At 38.8% G+C, this 18,056-nt stretch overlaps 1 protein-coding gene across 1 annotated transcript in view; it reads left to right on the top strand.

The window, feature by feature from the left end:
* The first annotated feature begins 160 nt into the window (after window positions 1–160).
* Window positions 161–18,056, top strand: part of TRAM2 (translocation associated membrane protein 2) — a 43,010-nt gene continuing 25,114 nt past the window's right edge. Inside the window, exon 1 of the mRNA XM_058182965.1 lies at window positions 161–428. Coding sequence (XP_058038948.1) covers window positions 309–428 — 120 coding nt within the window. The 5' untranslated portion in view covers window positions 161–308. The remainder of the gene's footprint in view (window positions 429–18,056) is intronic.

Genomic DNA, 18,056 nt, shown 5'->3' with positions numbered 1-18,056 from the left:
ATCTGCAAGGCCGGACTTTGGCAGGAGGCGGCGTCTCCAGCCACGCCGCTCGAGGACCAGAGCCTCCGGCCCGATCACTCGCCCGATCGCCTCAGCCCGGCCAGGCAGATAGAGGGTTAAGCTAGGCGGGGCTGAGCAGCCAGCCAGCCAGCCAGCCGGCAAGAGCGGCGCCTGCGCAAGGTGGGGGTCGGGTTCTGGCCCCGGTCTGCCTTGCTCACGAAGTTGTCCAGGGGCCCGGGAGAAGTTGGCGGCGCTGGGCGGAGGCAAGGGCGGTGGGGCCGGGCCGCTCGCTCGCGTCCCTGCCGGCCATGGCGTTCCGCAGGCGGGCGAAAAGCCACCCGCTCTTCAGCCAGGAGTTTCTCATCCACAACCACGCTGACATCGGCTTCTGCCTGGTACTCTGCGTGTTGATCTCGCTTATGTTCGAGGTGAGCAGCCCCTGCCGGGGGGATACCAGTCGCCTTCTCCTTGGGAAAAGGGGGTCCTCCTGCCGGGTTCTTCGGCTGCATGTTCTCAGGATGAATGCTCCCCCTGGCTCCGGGGGCGGGAGGTATCAAGCGATTTCCTTCCACCGCGAAGGCTTTTCCCATTTCCTCTGTCTTTCCCGCTTGGGACATCTCTCCCTTCTCGCTCTCTTATCTCTCAATCTACTCTCCCGGGTTCCATTCCTGGATGATACGGTATTAAACCAAAGAATTACACCGCTATTTATTCTTCCCGCTTGGGAGCCCTCCCGCCCCCTGGAGTTTAAACTTGGCTGCCTGGATTTGAAGATCTAGCCTGGAAATCCGCTTTCCATTCTGAGGTTTTCGCTCCCTTTATTCTCCGAACTTTCTCCCGAGCTTTAAATCTTTGCTCTGTCCTGATTCAGAGCCTTTCATGGAGTGCCAGCCTTTCTAGGCAACTGCCACCAAGACCAAATCTTGATGTGTTGTCACTCTCAGTAGGAGGGCTTCTTGGGAAGTTTGTCTCTTCAGCAACTCTCTTCGCCTACCAAAGCAGACAGTGGAGTTTCAGATCAGAGGAGCTGCCATCTTCCCCTTGGTTGGCTTGGGTTTGGCATGGTGGAGGTTACTGCTCCATGGTGAGTGGAAGAGCATCAGTTGTAAGGAACACCTGTTGTTGGCACCCTATGAATGGATTTAGCATTGCACTAAGTCATGATGTGGTTTGTGATCCAACCCAGTTGCTGTGCTCTGTAAACCTTGGTTTATGGCTCAATATGCTGCAGAAATCTAACTAAACCAGCCCCCTTTTGGATGGTGCAGATGACCATTTCCATGGCTGATTCCCAGCCAGGGTGACAGAGCAAGCCATGTTGCTGCAACTGTGAAAAACAACTAGTCTTCATTTGCTTGCTCTTTTTCTCCAGAAGGCTGGGGGAGTAACATTTTGTCCACAGCATTCAATCTCATATACTGTGCCGTTAGGGGGAGTGAAGGGACTGGCAGCAGCTTATTTTACCCATCTCTGTTACTCATAGGCCCATTTAGATAAACAAGCAGGAGAGACAGTTGCCAAGAACATCTGATTCTGCTGATTTTTGCCCTTGGGTGAAAAGCGAACATGGGTCATGTTCACCCAACAAACTAAACACCAGAAGGGATCAACAAAGATGTATGTGTTAAAACCTTAGTCTGGTCATTTGTGGTTTAATAATCAGCATCAGATTATTAGAACCAGAATTGGTTCTGTTTTGAATTTGGGGGGTGGGGAAATCCCAAAACAGTTTGAAAGTTTCTGGCCCTAGTAGTGAATAAGTTTGCAGCGGGGGAGGGAAACAGTTTAAGATGAGGGCACATAGCTCTCCCTTAACTTTGTCAATTTACTGACGAAGCAGGTTGTGTGAACGTAACTATCAACTCCACATAGCCCTAGTGCCCAAAGAAAGAGAGAGAGGAAAAGGTGGCTTCTTTCAGGGCTCAGTTAAACCAGTGGCCGCCAGCCTTTTGGGCACCAGGGAAGTAGTTCCATGGAGAGAGTTTTTTCTGTGTATTGGAGGGGGCGTGGTTTCACCTACTGCCTGTATCCCCCAGATGGGGTTTTGTTTGTGTTTTCTGGCATGCTGTGGCTCGGTGCCAGTCCAGGGACCTGGGGTTGGGGACCCCTGACTTAAACAAATACAAACCACAGCTTTTCTCTCTTTGGAGGAAAAGTGGAAGGTGGAGGGGAAGGATTGATTTGTTCACCTGCTCAAGCAAAGTGAGTGAACTATGGAGGCGCAGCAAGGAAGACCTGAATCCACAGCACCCCACTTAGTCTTTGTCCTCTTTCCCTGAATAAAAAACAATTGGGAAGAGATTTATTCTTGCTGCCATGCGGAGAGGGTGTGCGGCAGTAGAGGCAATTGCCTCTAATGCACAGCTGTCTACTCAAATAAGCAAACGGCTAAAAGCAGCTGCTCCTCTCTCCTACCCATAGTACAGCTGTTAAGACTGGATAGAGTGTGTGTTCAGCCCTTCACATTGAACTACCAGAGAGAGGCAGCAGCTCTTCCTTCTACTATTTGGCAGGATCCTAGGAGCCAGAATTAGGCAGAGTGTACTTGGCCTAAGGGCAAAGAACTGATACAGATCTTTTTAAAGTTATGATAACTCAGCAAGAGAAATTCATGGAATTGAGATCCGTTTAAATGTTTAATGGCTTCTTTCCTGTATCTCTACTACCCAGTAGAGCAATTTGAACCTGGTTCCTGCTCCTCTTATGAGCTGTGCTGGATCAGGCCAACCTAGTCTAGCATCCTAGCCTCAGCACAGTCAGTGCTCACCAGCAGGGCATGAGTAGAATGACACTGTTCTGTTTATGTTCCCTGACAACTGTTATTCAGAGGAAGTTAGGCATGAGGACTAGTTGCCAATCAGGATGTGCATCAGATGCATCTGAAGCCAGGGTCTTGAGAAGCAGTGAGATGACTCTAGACACGTTCTCATTTTCCCTTTAGAATGTGGACAAACCTGAATCCGTTTTGTTCAGAATCCTGGCTCAGAATATTGCTCAGAATTGATCCTGAAATAAATGACTCCCGTGCAAATAAATAAATAAATAAATCCCGTTGTTCATAATTTATGTGCAATACTGTGACAGGGAGGGACTGAAAGTATTAAGATTTATCCCAGCTTTCAGGCCACCTCCTTTATTTGTTTGCTTTAATTCTGTTCTCTAGCAATGTGTAGAAGAGGGACTCATGCTGTAGCAAAGGTCTGGCTGACTGCATTCCATTTTGATGTATTCTCTCTATTCAGGTCATCTAGTCCAGTCCAGTCTAGTCTTGCTGGCTGGCTGGCTGGCTGGCTGGCTGGGGAATTCTGGGAGTTGAAGTACAAACATCTTAAAGTTGCTGAAATTGTGAAATGCAGATTTAGGTTGAAAAAGATAGAAAATGCCGTGTCATACTAAATTTTGTTTGTCCATTTTTCATTTTTCCCTTTTGACTTCTGCAATGGATAATGTACAATAATTGTACAACCTTAAATTTAAAAGAGGATTGATTAAAAAAAAATCTGTCTGGAAGATCTGGATTTTTCTGATTTCCACCTTTTTCTGTAACAGCAGCTTTCTTGAGCCAGGCATGACTCTTCATTAAGAGATATACACTTGTTCCCAACTTGTTACTCTTTCTCAATATTCTTTTACAAGCATCTCCCTGATTTTTCAACACCATATTTTGACTAGGCTTCTTTTGCTCATTTGCCTACTGTACTCAGTCTTCATAGTATGTTACTTCAATCTTCCCTACCTCGACCTGAACACGGATTTATTTTAACTGATCTCTTCTGGATCTGGGCAGGAGATCTGTATACATCAACATTATTATTATCCTTGTCTTCCATTAATTTTTCTTTTTGGGCATCCCTGGGGGATTCTAAGAACATTGTTTATATGTGATCACTAGTAGCAAGCAAATGCGGCTGGTATGTGCTTTTAGAACCTTTGTTTTATGTCTCACCATTTATATTATAAGAACAGAGATGCCAACAGCCTTACATTATCAAGATTATTATGGTTGAGTTCAGTTATTGGATCTTGTTATTTTATTGCTGTCTAATGTACTTGGATCAGTCCCACTCAATATTCTTTGGAATCCAGAAAATTCTGAGAATGTTCTTTAGTAATGTAATATTTAGTACTGATCTTTAAATTGGTAATGCAGCAGAAATTGATTTAGATATTATCACCTCCATAGCACTAGTATCCTACAATCTAAGGAATTGTATTCTATCATGTACTGTTGTATAATACCAACAAGGATTAAAAAGCATTCTTTTGGATTTTATGCCTTGCAACCTTAAATTGAGCCTCTTAGATTTATTTAATGGCAATATTATATTCATATAAATGGCAATATTGCATTTCATATAAAACAAAATGTCAAATAAAATTATTTTATAAAATTATTAGTGAATGAAATGAAAAGTTATGCACAGCATTATTTTGAGCTATTGATTTTTAAAAACCTGTTTAAAACTTTGCAGTCATGGGAGAAAGTATTACACAGTTGTAGAGTTACTAGTAAAATGACTCTGTCCCTTACATCAATATACCTAATTAATTTGGCAGGAGGACATGGAAGCAAGATTAGGACTGATATGGATGAAAAGATTTATTTCAGTAATCGGTCCTCAAAGCATGAAAGTAAAAGAGATTTTTTTAAAGATAAAAGAGTTGCTGATCCACTGATATGATGTGTTCATGAGCTCTCTCTGATGCAATTAACTGACAGTCTATTTAGATCTTTCTCTCCTTGGGCAAGGAAAGACATTACTTTTATTTTAGTATATTTATTAGATTTTTATCCTGCCCTTATCCTGCCCCAATTTAACCCTTTTAAGGGGGTAAAATTGGTCTATATTACTTTCTGTCTTCCTAGCTTTTCCTACAGGAACCTTATGAGGTAGGATAGATTTACAGAGAGTAACTGCCTCTTGATCAGGGATTTTGGGAGAGAGACAGACAGATATGAATTAACAAGTCCTGTGGCCTGAAAGTTTGAAAAAAAACCAAAAACCCATCCTCCATCCAAATCCATCCATCCCATAATATTATCAGCTTATATTTGGTTATATCAGAGACAGTATTGAATGGTTCATACCATGAAACATGAGCCCTGATTTTTCCGGTTTGGCTAAAAAACCTGATATTTCCCGTTTATGCCAATCTCTTTCCTTGAAATGATTAGAATAATCACTTTACCAACAATATATAGAGACTATATAGATTATATATAGACTCTCTATATAGAGAGAACAAAAGTGTGAGTGTATCATGCACAGAGGTAGAAATGTTTTAAAACAACATGTCAGCAACAAGAACTCAGGAAAAATGTTAGCCTGTCTATGCCCTTGAAGTGCGGTCTGGAGTCAGACACATCAACTCTCCACACTATCAGCTCTCCATATATAATCAACTCAGTTGTGGCTTGGAGGTAGATGTCTTGGATGCATGCATGTTGTGGAAGTTGGAGCTGGCTCTTTTCTGGGTTGTCTGGGAGCATTTGCAAATCCAAGATGTATTTGTTTTATCCTTCCAAGAAAGAATGCTGATCATTGTTGCAATACTGGCACTGGTCCCATAGGTGTGCATGTTAGTACTTGATCTCCTTCCCATACCTGCTGCCATCCAAGTTCTGCTATGACTCCCAGCATTCTCTGGTTCATTGGAGGAAACCAATGCCTGGGATGGGGGGGGTGTCTGCTCTATTTACTTGTTTGATTCATGGGATTAGGGCATCTGGATGATTGTCTTTTGCTTGTTAAAAAAAATGATGGGGGCACTGACCCAGAAAATGGCAGATGTCCTGGGAAAAGCCTTTTTTCTTCAACTGGCTTCTTGTCATGTGGGCCAAAAGACCTATGGTGTGGATTATACTACTATCACTTATGCAGGCTGGTAAAGTTGCAATTAAAACCCCTGGCTATATAATAACTTTATTTCTTCCATACTCTGTATGCACAAGTAGGAAAACTCTGGCAGACTAATTTTAATCTTTCAAATTTGTGTTGTTTGGAAAGCAGCAGATGCATTTTCTGGATCTATATTGACCCAGGTGGCCTTCTATAGAAGTTACTAACGGGTTAAACTAAGCTGTGTTTTTTTAATCTTGATTCCACAAAAAACCCCACAATTTTCTGGGTTCACACAACTTGCTAAGCCAAAACCCAACCCAACCTATACTGTAGTTTTGCATGAGGTGCTCATTTTGTTAAATGAGTCACATTGACTTTGGGAAGAGAGCAAACATAGTGGATGAGGCCAGGAAATGCCTGGATCTTATGTTCATTTCAATTTATTTCCATTTAAAGAGAAGTACTGTGATTATACACACATAACGGATTTCATAATTTCCCCCCTTCTGTTACTTGCCCCTAAGGCTTTCTGGAACTGAGGTTGTGTCCTTCTACCTTAGAGTGCAGTGTGACCCTAATCCTGCCTTTTTTCCCCCATTCTTTTTTTCCTCCTCTTCATTGCTTGTTTTGTTCTTCCGGGTCCCCCCAGCCCAGCAAACTCCCTTCACAGGGAGAGGGGGGGAAGAAGGCCAGTAGTACTTGGCTTTAAGAAAGGCTGACTTGCTTTACTTCCCAAATAATTTCAACACCGTCCTCCTTATGCTTTCTGTTTTTTTCCCCCCTCCAGCCACTTCTTTGTAAACCAAATGCACATTTCCCTCAGCTTTTGTTTCCTCTCATTTCCCTTCTTGAACTCCGCTCTTATCTGCTGCTAGTGCTGGCCCGCCTTTTGGGGCTACAGCTGGAAGGCTTCTTTTTGAACTTCAGACCATCCCAAATTCCATCTCTGCAACCAGATTTTGGAGAGTTGTGAATGGAGGCTTTCTCTCCCCCTCCTCTGCCTCACTGGGGCTCCTTCCAAGCGCTCCCTCCAGGCAGACCGAGGCCTTTTGCCTTGCAGTGCTGCCACTTTGCACAGAAATGTCAGGAATGCTGAGCTCCGCCTTCGGCTTCCCAGCTTGCTGTCCCACTGCTTTCCAGGCAAGGGAGGGGGGGGGTCTGGCTGTTGCGACACAAGCCTGGGTCCTTCAGACTATCCTGGCTGGAGTCTGGCTGCTCCTGCCAACAGTCCCTCTGCGAGAGGCTCAGTGGAGTCTGTGATTGAGAACTTGACAGTTAACATGCATGCAGACTCCCCCCCCCCCATCCCTTGCAACTCAGTGCCACGTTTCAAAGCAAACTGAGGTGAGAAGGGAGGGGGAGAGACAGATGGCTTTAAGCTTGCAACTTGGAGAAAAATCTCTACTCACTCTCTCTCTCTCTCTCTCTCTCTCTCTTTCTCTCTCTCAAGCCATTACCAGTGGGCAGAAACATTAATGGTTTGAACGGGAAGGGAAGAACAGGATCCTTTTAATTAGTGAGAAAACTGAGCTGGCAAAGATATTCATTCTGAAATCCTGTGCAGAAAACTATGTGAACTGGTTTTTTTTTTATTTAAAAAAAAAAAAAGCATTAAGGATTCTAAAGGACTTTTTCTCTTTGTGAACTAGAATATTGATTAGTTTTGTCTTGTGTGCTTCTAAAGGAAGTAAATAAGTTTCCTTATGAAAAATGTACAGTGATAAATCACATAATCAGTCAATGAAAGGTGCTGTTGATCTTGTAACTGCTTTAGCAAAAATTAGTAGTTTGTTGATCTTGGAATATTCCCTCAGTTTAAATAAGCCAAAAAGTCAAGTGGGTGAGCCTCAAGAAATACTGGGGTGCTTCTCTTTTCTTTCTGCTACATAAATTACTAACACTTAGCTTAAAATGAGTCCCCCCCACACAATCTGCAACATTTCATTGAGAAATGAAAGTACATTTCATTTCAAGCTTCTCAATTCTGTAATGGGTGAATGTTGTCCTGCTTGACACTTATGTATGAGGAAACAAATCTTGCAAAATATTTTAAACACAAAAAGTTGCATAAAAGATAGATATAACTTATACTTTCCTTCTTTAAAACTGCACTATACATAAATTAAAACTCAAGGCTTCTCCAGATATTGGTTCTACTTTATCAGACTTCTCTATTATTTTAATTTACTGTATTTGAAATCACAAAAATATTGTAAATGTCTAGAACTTTTGAGCCATACAGTTAGATACTTTATGGAAGCAGAATTAATTCTAAATAAATACACTAAATCCTCAGTTCAACAGACCAATTAATGTTATGACCATTACTCCCAAATGTCTGTTAAATTCAGATTTTTGATATTTCTGTCCATTTTGCATAATTTCTGTCACAACACAAATTAGTAGAAATGATACAATGTACATTTGTTTAATTGTTAAATATGCACCGTATCATTTGCATCAATTTGTGTTGCTAAGTCCAATAGTGTAAATTGATAAAAATGATGCAAACCATTCATACTATTTTAGTTACAATTGACTTTGCCTATTACAATATATCCAGCATCTGCTAAACTGAGATCTGTGCACCAACATTTTGTAATGAATATATCCCTGACATCCTTTCAAAGAAGCAATGTCATAAAAAGCACATTAAAAAAAATAAAAAATGCTAGACCATTAGAAAAACAGGAGGTAAGAAAAAGGAAAAGGAAACATAAAAGTAATACATACCAATATAATTTATTTTATTTCTTTAAACCTTTTGCCTTTGCAAATCGTCCTTTGTTCTATTCACTACAGGTAGTCCTCAACGTATGACCACAACTGAGTCCAAAATTTCTGTTGCTAAGTGAGACATTTGTTAAGTGACTTTTGCCCCATTTTATGACCTTTCTTTCCATAGTTCTTAGGTGAATCAATGCAGTTGTTAAATTAGTAACATAGTTGTTAAGTGAATTTGGCTTCCCCATTGACTTTGCTTGTCAGAAGGTTGCAAAAGATCACCACACAATTCTGCAACCATCATAAATGTGACTCATTTGCCAAGCTGAAATACAGGCAGTCCTGAACTTCTGACAAGCAAAGTCAATAGGGAAGCCAGATTCACTTAACAACGGTTTGACTAATTTAACAACTACTGTGATTCGCTTAACAACCATGGCAAGAAAGGTTGTACAATGGGGGCAAACTCACTTAACAAATGTTTTGCTTAACAGAAATTTTGAGCTCAACTGTGATTGTAAGTCAAGACTTACTCTATACTCATAAATTCTTGGCCTTTTGTTTTATAATGTAGTTGTTTCATTAAAAAAATGGACGCATCATATACTTCCGTCCTTACAGAATAATATACCAAGTTATTGTAGAAAGCTCAAGTCATAAGTGTTTTGTTTTCTCTATTGATTTGATTAATTTAATTACACTTTTGTTTTCCATTATTGATTACATTAAGTGGTCTATGAGCTATGCAAATATGTATTTGACTGTGTAATCACCACCTGACCACTGATAAGGTGATTGATATATAGCCTTCACTGGAAAAAATTGCGTAATTTGGAAGCTTTCCCGTCTCCAAAAATGATCACCTTATCAAAGTACTGTTGGGGCCGCTCTCAGCTCTCGGTTTTTTTTCTGTCAGTATTTACTTTTGTGGCTTTTGTATTGTTCTAGCAATCAAAACTAAGTAAACTGGGGAATGAGGAATCCCCTGAGTTTGCCTTCATTGTACTGGATCTTTATTAATTATTGTCTTGCTTCTTCGTTTGTACAGCTTTATAGCAGCAAAATATTCTTTGTTTTGAACATAACTGTTCTTAACTCTGGATACCAAGGATCTGTTTTCTTCTGTCCTTCTGGCTTACGGGATGTTGATAACATCTGAAATTGACCCAAGTGTTGCTAAGGCTTCAAACCCTTCCCACATTCTCTTCATAGAACAAACTCTGTTCTCCTCTTGGCCTAGTGTTCTCGGTTTTTTTTCCCCCTCTCTTGAACAACCATTGTGCTTTGACCCTTGAGATAAAGACAGTCATTACATCTACTAAAGGTACAAATGAATAAAATTTATTTTGTACAGCTAGGGACAAACCCTTTATCTTGTGATTCCTTAAGCCCAAGTCCTCATTCCACACATGAGCTTGCAAAATCTCTATTTCTGCTTCTGGTTCCAGGAAAGAAACTGTCATATGCTTTAGCTATTAATTTTGATACCATTGGTTATAATGGCAGAATAGTGAATTTTGATCTTTTGGATCTTTTGGAGAAACAGTTATCAAAGGAGATCAGCCAAATACACTCTTTTAACCACTTTGCTATCCCAAGTATATCATAGATAAATAGAATTAGGTATACATGTGGTATAAATATAAATTTATATTTGTCAACACATATTTGAAAATAATAATTCTCCGCCCCCCCAGTCAGAAACCATGTTTGAAACAGGCATGGTGCCTTAATTTGGACTAAAGTTTTGCTCTGAAATCTAGAGTTTAAGGAAAGAGAATGTATATGAATTGAAGGAACTTCTCATACCTCTACTTTTTGGCTTTGGTTTTCTTGAAAATATCAAACATCTTTTGTCTGATGAAAAGACAGAAGAACTTGAGAAGCATGAGGAAAAGAGGCTATGTTGTACAAAGGCTTTGTTTGTTTCAAGAGCATAGAAGTTCTGCAGAATCTCACTTTTTAACACCAGCTGTATGAAGATGGTTTATATTCTACAACATCATTTCAACTATAAAATATTTCTCACGTTGCAATTCAGAAAAATGCAGTATACATTATTACAGCTAGTATTATTCTGTTTGAGTGTGGATCAAAACAACCTATTAATAGTATTAATAGCTAATAATGCTATTTCAAATAGCTGATTTAAAAATACTTCAATTATTCAAATAATTTCATGCAAAAAATTTTGGAACATTTTTAACTCATTCCACCTAAAGAATGAGATTATATGATCACATACAATCTCCTCCCTCCAAAATCAGCTCTCTATTTATACGATATGAATGAAAAGTAGTGCCTCCACCATTATAAGTCATCAACAGGTGCTGTTGTTTTACAAGCTTTGATATGTTCTTTAGCATAGATTCTTTTGCTTCAGTTGATGGTGGGTTGCTGTGAAAAAAGGTTGTGCTACTATTTTTTGTGAAATGGAAGCTTGCAGTGGGTATTTGTGACTATGCTTTGAACAATGTGTTCAATGTGTAATGATTAAATTGCTTGCCACAATATTTGTCATGAGTTGAGGCAATTGCAAAGTTTGCTATACAGTCCAGATTTAACACCACACAGCTTTCCACTGTTTCATTGAGCATTTCCAGAACTGAAGGAATAATTTTGTGGGCGTCTGTTGGAAAGAACTTTTAGAACTTTGTTGAGTTCCTTTGTTTTAGCTTTAAGAATTTTGCTCATTGTTAGTAGAAGTGCATACATAGTGAATGGTTGTGATTATGAGGAAAAATAAATTTAGGTTAACAAAAGAGCTCATTTCATGGATTATTTTTCTGTTTCATTTATTAAAATATCATTATTTAAGTTGAAGTTATGAAGGTATAGTCATTTTTTTTCATTCAGCCCACATAATTTCCAAGACCGAGATTACAGAGAAAAGAAGCAAGACACACACACACAAATACACACACACACCATTCCCTGGCCAGTTAGGGAGTTGGTTTGAATTCAGATGAACAGTAGATTCTCCTCCCTCCAAGTTGTTCCCATTCAGTATGCAGCAGCATTGGAATGAGTGGTGAGCCTTCTGAAGCTTCCTGCTACTTCAGGAGTTTTTTCTTCTGGATGTTTGATAGGAGGAGGGAGGTGATAATGAGGGGTATAGCTACCGGGCTTATTCATCCTTCCCATGCTTCATATACAATGATTGTCCACAGAAAGAGGATTATTGACTGCATCTGCCATTAATGGTTAGTTCTACCTCAGCTGACCAATGGGGGGCACAAAATTACTTTCAGTCTGGATCTCATTCTTATCTTTGTCTCCTTGGATGTAGACAGGGTGTAAAGAGGATGACCTTCACAGAGAGGAGGATGATCCAAGGAAGATCCATTATCAAAGCAATCTAATAAAAGTAGCAAGTTTAGTTTTCCATGTCTCCCTCATAGGGCTGACGCTAGGTTTGTTTTTGCAACAGCTAGCAATTCAATTTCTTTCTCTGTTTTTGTCACAGGATTGCTTGCTTGCTACATTTCTATACTGCCTGTCTCATCTAAGTGACTTTGAGCCATTTACCACAAAAAATATAAAAAGTGGCATAAAGGCATAAATAAAAAAAAACAAAAATAAAAGAGTATTAAGAACAAAGTTAATATTAAAATATTACAAATTTAAAAGGCGGGGGAAGGCTTCTGGGTGGCGCCACCTTTCTCGCTGGGTGCTAATTTATGGCACTCCGCATTGAATATGGTAAAAGCCGGATTTAACAACTGATCCAGGCTTCATTTCTCTCTCTGGTTGAAAGAGAGAGACAGAGCAAGGGGGAGGAATTGGGTAGATTCCCCTAGGGGCTTTGTTTTTGTAATACAAAGTCCTGAACGGTCGAATCCCCTTATTTACCCCTCCCCCAACCTCCAGTATTCTCTGTGCTCCTGAAAAAGCAGGAAAAGAGGAAGGTGTCCACTTCTGCTAGCAATTGATTTCTTTTTGTGGATACGAAAAGCAGGCGGAGGAGGAACAATTATTGGTTTGCAAGTATTTTTGATTTTCTGACTTCCGCCCCCCCTTCAGTTTCGTTTTAGAGAAACTGAAAGCAGAGCGATACATCAAAGGGAGCTTTGCTGTTGAATCGAAACTGAATGGAGATTTTATCTTATTGTGTTTGACTGTGGACTGTTGGATTATATTACGCTGTTTAAGTACTTTACAAGGGGATTCTCAGCAGGAATTTTGTTATGGAGGTTCTTTCAGAAGAATGGATTCGTGACTTTATACAGGACTACACAGAAAGTATGTATTTAATTATTCAAAATACGAATTGATAAAAATGGGGATGTTTTGGATGAGAGTTTGGAGCAAATTAACCAGTGCAATTATTCGGAAAATGGAATGGAGGACATACAAATAAAAGTGGATAAATATGAAGATTTGATCGTGAAGAAACAAGGTGATCTAAAGAAGTTTTCTTTAAATAGTTTGGATGAGCTGCCTGAATTTGTGCTACAGGAGATTGTCCTCAAATGGAAAAGACTCACAAGCTTAATGTTTCCCAAGAGTTCTCTTTTGGACTGATGGAATATACGGCAGTAATTTTGGATTTCTGGACATAAGGAATTACTAGGAAATATTGTGATTGACTTTTAAAAGGAGCAACGAAGGAAAGACAGAGATTAATGCACCAAAAAATGGCAAGAGACAAAAGTATTATTTTGAAACAAGGTTTTTAAAATATTAATAGACAAAATATTAGTGTCCCGAAAGACAATTTGTGATTATAAGAGACTAGATATTTGGACATACTGGATTTTGATGAGGAAGGACTAAAGTTGAATAGATATTGTAATTAATTAAATAATATTGTAATTTTCTCTATTGAAATTTTATAAATTTTATAATCTGTTGTATTGAATTTTAAATAGAATATTCTTGAAAGATCTTATGTAAGAAAGACTTGGGGAAATTATATGGTTATATGGTTATAGAAGCTATAAGGAGATATTCTCTGAACTGGATTGGATTTTTATGCTTTAGCTGGTTTTAAAATATTTTAGGATTAATTTGTTCTACTGATTTATATATTTTATTACTGTTTATTGTTAATTTTTGAAGGATTTGGTTATGTAAGGAGGAAGTCAGAGCTAGAGAGGGAGAATTGGTATAATAGTTTTGGGAAAAAAATTTTTTAGCATATGTTTGTTTTATTTTTAACTATACCTTGTGTTTGTTCCGGGAAGCCAGGGGAGGGGAGGGGTTTGTGAAGGAGAGGGTTGGGGAAAGGGGAAAATTTTTTGTAAAACTTTTTGAATAAAAAAAATAAATAAATAAAAGGCGGGGGAAGTGACCGTCATGTCACCAACTACCACAGGGTTGCATATCAGTTTTTGAGAGACGTACCAGTTGACAGACCCAGGTCTTAACTCTCTTTGGGAAGGCCAAGAGAGTGGGAACCTGCCTTACCTCTGGGGATAAGATGTTCTGCTGCAGCAGAGAAGGTTCTCTTCCTGGATCCTGCCACGCAAAATCTTTAATCGATGGGATCTAGAACATATCGTACTCTCCTTATCTGACTGAGTGGGACAAAATGATGTAATTGGGCAGAGAAGTTCCTCATGTCTTTTTAAAAAATAATTTTCATTAATGCCTTTTTTTTCACATAGGTAAGGTACGTTTTTAAAAAGAAAGAAAAAAAGAAAAGTACAAAGAAAAAGTTAAAATAGAAAAAAGAGAGATAACTAAAGAAACTAAATTGTTTCCAAATCGCTCTTTAACAGATATTAACAGACCCATCATGTTCCTTCCTATTAACTATTGCTTACAACCCTTCAGCCCCTTATTTAATCCTAATCATTTTCAGTCATTAAATCATCATTTCACTTTTATTCTTCTTTTAGTAAACAGTCTATAAAAGGTTTCCAGTTTTTTTAGAAAAGTACTTATTGTTTTTGCCCTGACTTACAATTATAATGGAGCCTAAAGTTTTTGTCCTAAGTCTTGACAATTGTAAATCAAGGTACCTACATGACTGGATGCAATTTTATTAGTTTTTTGTGGCAGTTATTAAGTGAACATGGTGTTTATTAACTGAATGTGGCAGTCATTAAGTGAATCCATGTATTCCTATGGGCATTTTTGCAGGAAACCAGCAACCTCCCCACCAAACAAATCATGATCACATGACCACAGAACACTGCAACAGGCCATAAAGGTGAACCTGTTACCAATGCCCAAAATATGGTCATGTGACAGCGGAGGAATAAGCAACCATGGAACTCTGGAACCAGCTTTGGGGGGGCTGTCATAACTTTGAATGGTCACTAAACAGGGGCTTCCTGTAGTTCAGTTTAGCCATTTCTGCCATTGTCACGATTCATTCATGCATTGTGGGCTTTTCAGTACTTTTCCATCCTTTTGCATATAATAATCTTTCTGTGGTTACCATATACAAGATCAACCTTCCATGAGCCTTTTCTAAATTCATTATCCAAAAGTCCCAGTTACTCATTGTCAAAAGGGCAGCAGAAAGTTGAGGAGGTGCCATGGCCTTGAATGCAGCAAGTAACTGAGTGAGCTAATAAGCTGGGAGGTTGAGCAAAGCAGCCTTTCAGCTTCAAAATTAATGTTGTAGAATAGGGATGTACAAATTTCCCAAAATGTTATCATATTATTCTCATTGTTCATTTGTGTTTGGATTTTTAGAGAAGTTGTATACATTAAGATTAAATGGCAGTATGATAGCAAACATTTAGGAACCCCTCATCTTCTAAATGATCTATCTTCCACTTTGGTTGGGCTATGATCAACAAAAAATGGTCCAACTGGCTTCCTTAGCCACACTGTGTTTCATCGGATCATAGAGGAAAGCACAGTTTTCACTTTGTGTACAGCCCAAGTATCCAACTCGGCTCGCAACATTTTCCTTGTGCCTCAATGTTGGCTGAACTTCAGAAGATGTGGAATAGCCCAGCAATATTAGGAGAACTCAGAAGTATGCTGGTCCTCCTTGAAATGACTGCTTTTTATTCCATTTGTGATGTTACTATTTTTTGAAACAGTCCATTGAAAAAATAAAAATATACAAAAAAGGCTAATAGTAGAAAATATTTAATTATGGAGTAGTTTTCAAAGAGAAATGTTGGCCTGATAAGTGTGATGGACTAATGGATTATTTTCCTCTTTCCTTTTTTTCTTCTTCAAAGTATCTGTTTCTTACAGTTGACTGGATGCAGCTGTGGGTCTCTGTTTCAAGTCTCTTATCATGAGAAACAATAATACCTTTGGAAGTGAAAAATACACACAAGCAATTTAACCAAAAGGTTTCAATAAATGTTAGTCATGTTTTTCTTTTGCAGTGCATTCAAATGTGTCTGTATCTTTGCTAGGAAAAAAGTTTCAATTAATATAAAATGTAAAGAAGATTACCGCCACATTTTATTGCAGTACTGATAGCACCCCTAAATTGCATTTTATGTATTGAACTCCATTGTGCTGGGGAATGGGGATTCCTACAGAATATGCAAACCCAGCAGAAATGAAACATGGAGGTGTGCATGCAACCAGCACAAAGTGGCTGCAGTCTCATATGACCTTTGGGTTCTGTGCAAAACATCAACATAATCTCACAAATCATCAGTCGTAGGGTCATTGCCCCCATATTGACTGAGTCTATTTCCTAATATATTTAAACCACTCTGTTAAAACAAATGTAAGTGCCAAGTTCCATATCTAATCACAAGGCTCCGTCTTAGGCCCAGTATTCTTCAATATCTTCATAAATGACTTAGATGAGGGAATAGAAGGAGAACTCATCAAAACTGCAAATGGCACTAAGATGGCAGGAATAGCCAACACCTCAGAAGACAAGCTCAGGATCCAAAAAGATACTGACATGAAATTTAATGTGGAGAAAAGCAAGATTTTACACTTAGGCAGGAAAAACAAGTACAGATTAGGTGAAACCCTTTTCAAAAACAGTAACTGTGAGAGGGATCTTGGAGTCTTAGTGGACAATCACTTAAATATGAGTCAATTGATGGAAACTAAAGGAGAAAAGCAACCTGGAATTAAGGAGAAACTTCCTGACAGTGAGAACAATTAACCAGTGGAACAGCTTGCCTTCAAAAGTTGTGGGTTTTTCATCACTGGAGGCTTTTAAGTGATTGGACAGCCACTTGTCTGAAATGGCATAGGGTCTTCTGCTTGAGCAGGGGGTTGAACTAGACCTCCAAGGTCCCTTCCAGCTCTATTCTGATTTTGATTCTGATTTCTTCTTCACTCCTAGATGAGGTCCCTCAACTATCTGAGAGAATATGACCTTCCTCACAGATGATCATTTTTTCTTTCTAGTACGGGTAGATAGCTGAAACAACTAAATATGCTTTTTTATCCTTCCTTGGGTTTAAAATAGCATTTCTGACTATCTAAACTGGCTAGTTTCTTGCATTTCCTTCCCTTCCTTTCCAAATTGATGAAAGCTATGAAACTTTTATCCTGGGTACACAATGTCATAGTGTCTCATTTGCCCCATTCCAGCAGGGTCAATAAGAAAGAATTATGAGAGTTTAGTTTAATATTTAGATGATATAAATTTCCTCTTCTTGTAGTAGCCACTTGGTAACAGATAAAACAAATCTCTTTCCTGTTAAAAGCTGTTTCTTATGTTTGCATTTTTCTTCTGTTGTGTTATTTGTTCCATAATTTTGAACATGTGGAAGTCAACATTTCCTTATCAGTACTGTCACAAGTTTTGTTCTCCCAAAACTGGCTTTATTCCCTGAATAAAGGAAGCTTGAACGAATATAGGAAGCTGAGGCTCTATTTACAGAAAACATTGACCTTCTATCACATTTTCTATATATGGTCCAAATATGTAGATCAGTCTTTCCTCTGCCTAGACACCTTCCAGATGTATGGCATTCAACTGCTGAAATTTGAGCAATGGTGATGCTGGCAGGGAAGTTCTGGGTGTTGAACTATCTGGAGTATACAGGTAATAAGAATGTGCCTACAGAGGTGGGCAGTTGAGCAAATATCACTTGTAATAATAATAATAATAATAATAATAATAATAATAATAATAATAATAATAATAATAATAATAATAATAATAATATTTTAATTTGTATACCGCCCTTCTCCCGAAGGACTCAGGGCGGTGAACAGCCAAATAAAAACAACAATCAAATACACACAATACAGATAAAACAGCAGCTAAAAAACTTATTCAAATTTGGCCCAAATTTAAAATACATTTAAAATCCTAAAAAAACTAATTAAAAATTAAAAAACCCATAAAAACATCTAAAAATTCTATGCCAGTCCTGCGCGGAAAAATAGATACGTCTTAAGCTCGCGGGGAAAGGTTGTAGAATTTTTTCCAGTTGTTTGGTGGCAAGTTTATTTGTGGATTTTCCTTGGCTGTTTAAATTCAGTTGAAACTAATGAAATTGCAGCCACATTTAGGACTATAATAGACGAGACCCAATTTTATAACCTGTTTTTGGCAATTCTTAAGTGAACACCATGGTTGTTAAGTGAATT

Source organism: Ahaetulla prasina, chromosome 1 (genome assembly GCF_028640845.1).
Source record: "Ahaetulla prasina isolate Xishuangbanna chromosome 1, ASM2864084v1, whole genome shotgun sequence".
NCBI lineage: Eukaryota > Metazoa > Chordata > Lepidosauria > Squamata > Colubridae > Ahaetulla > Ahaetulla prasina.
This window is presented reverse-complemented; position numbering and strand designations above follow the sequence as displayed.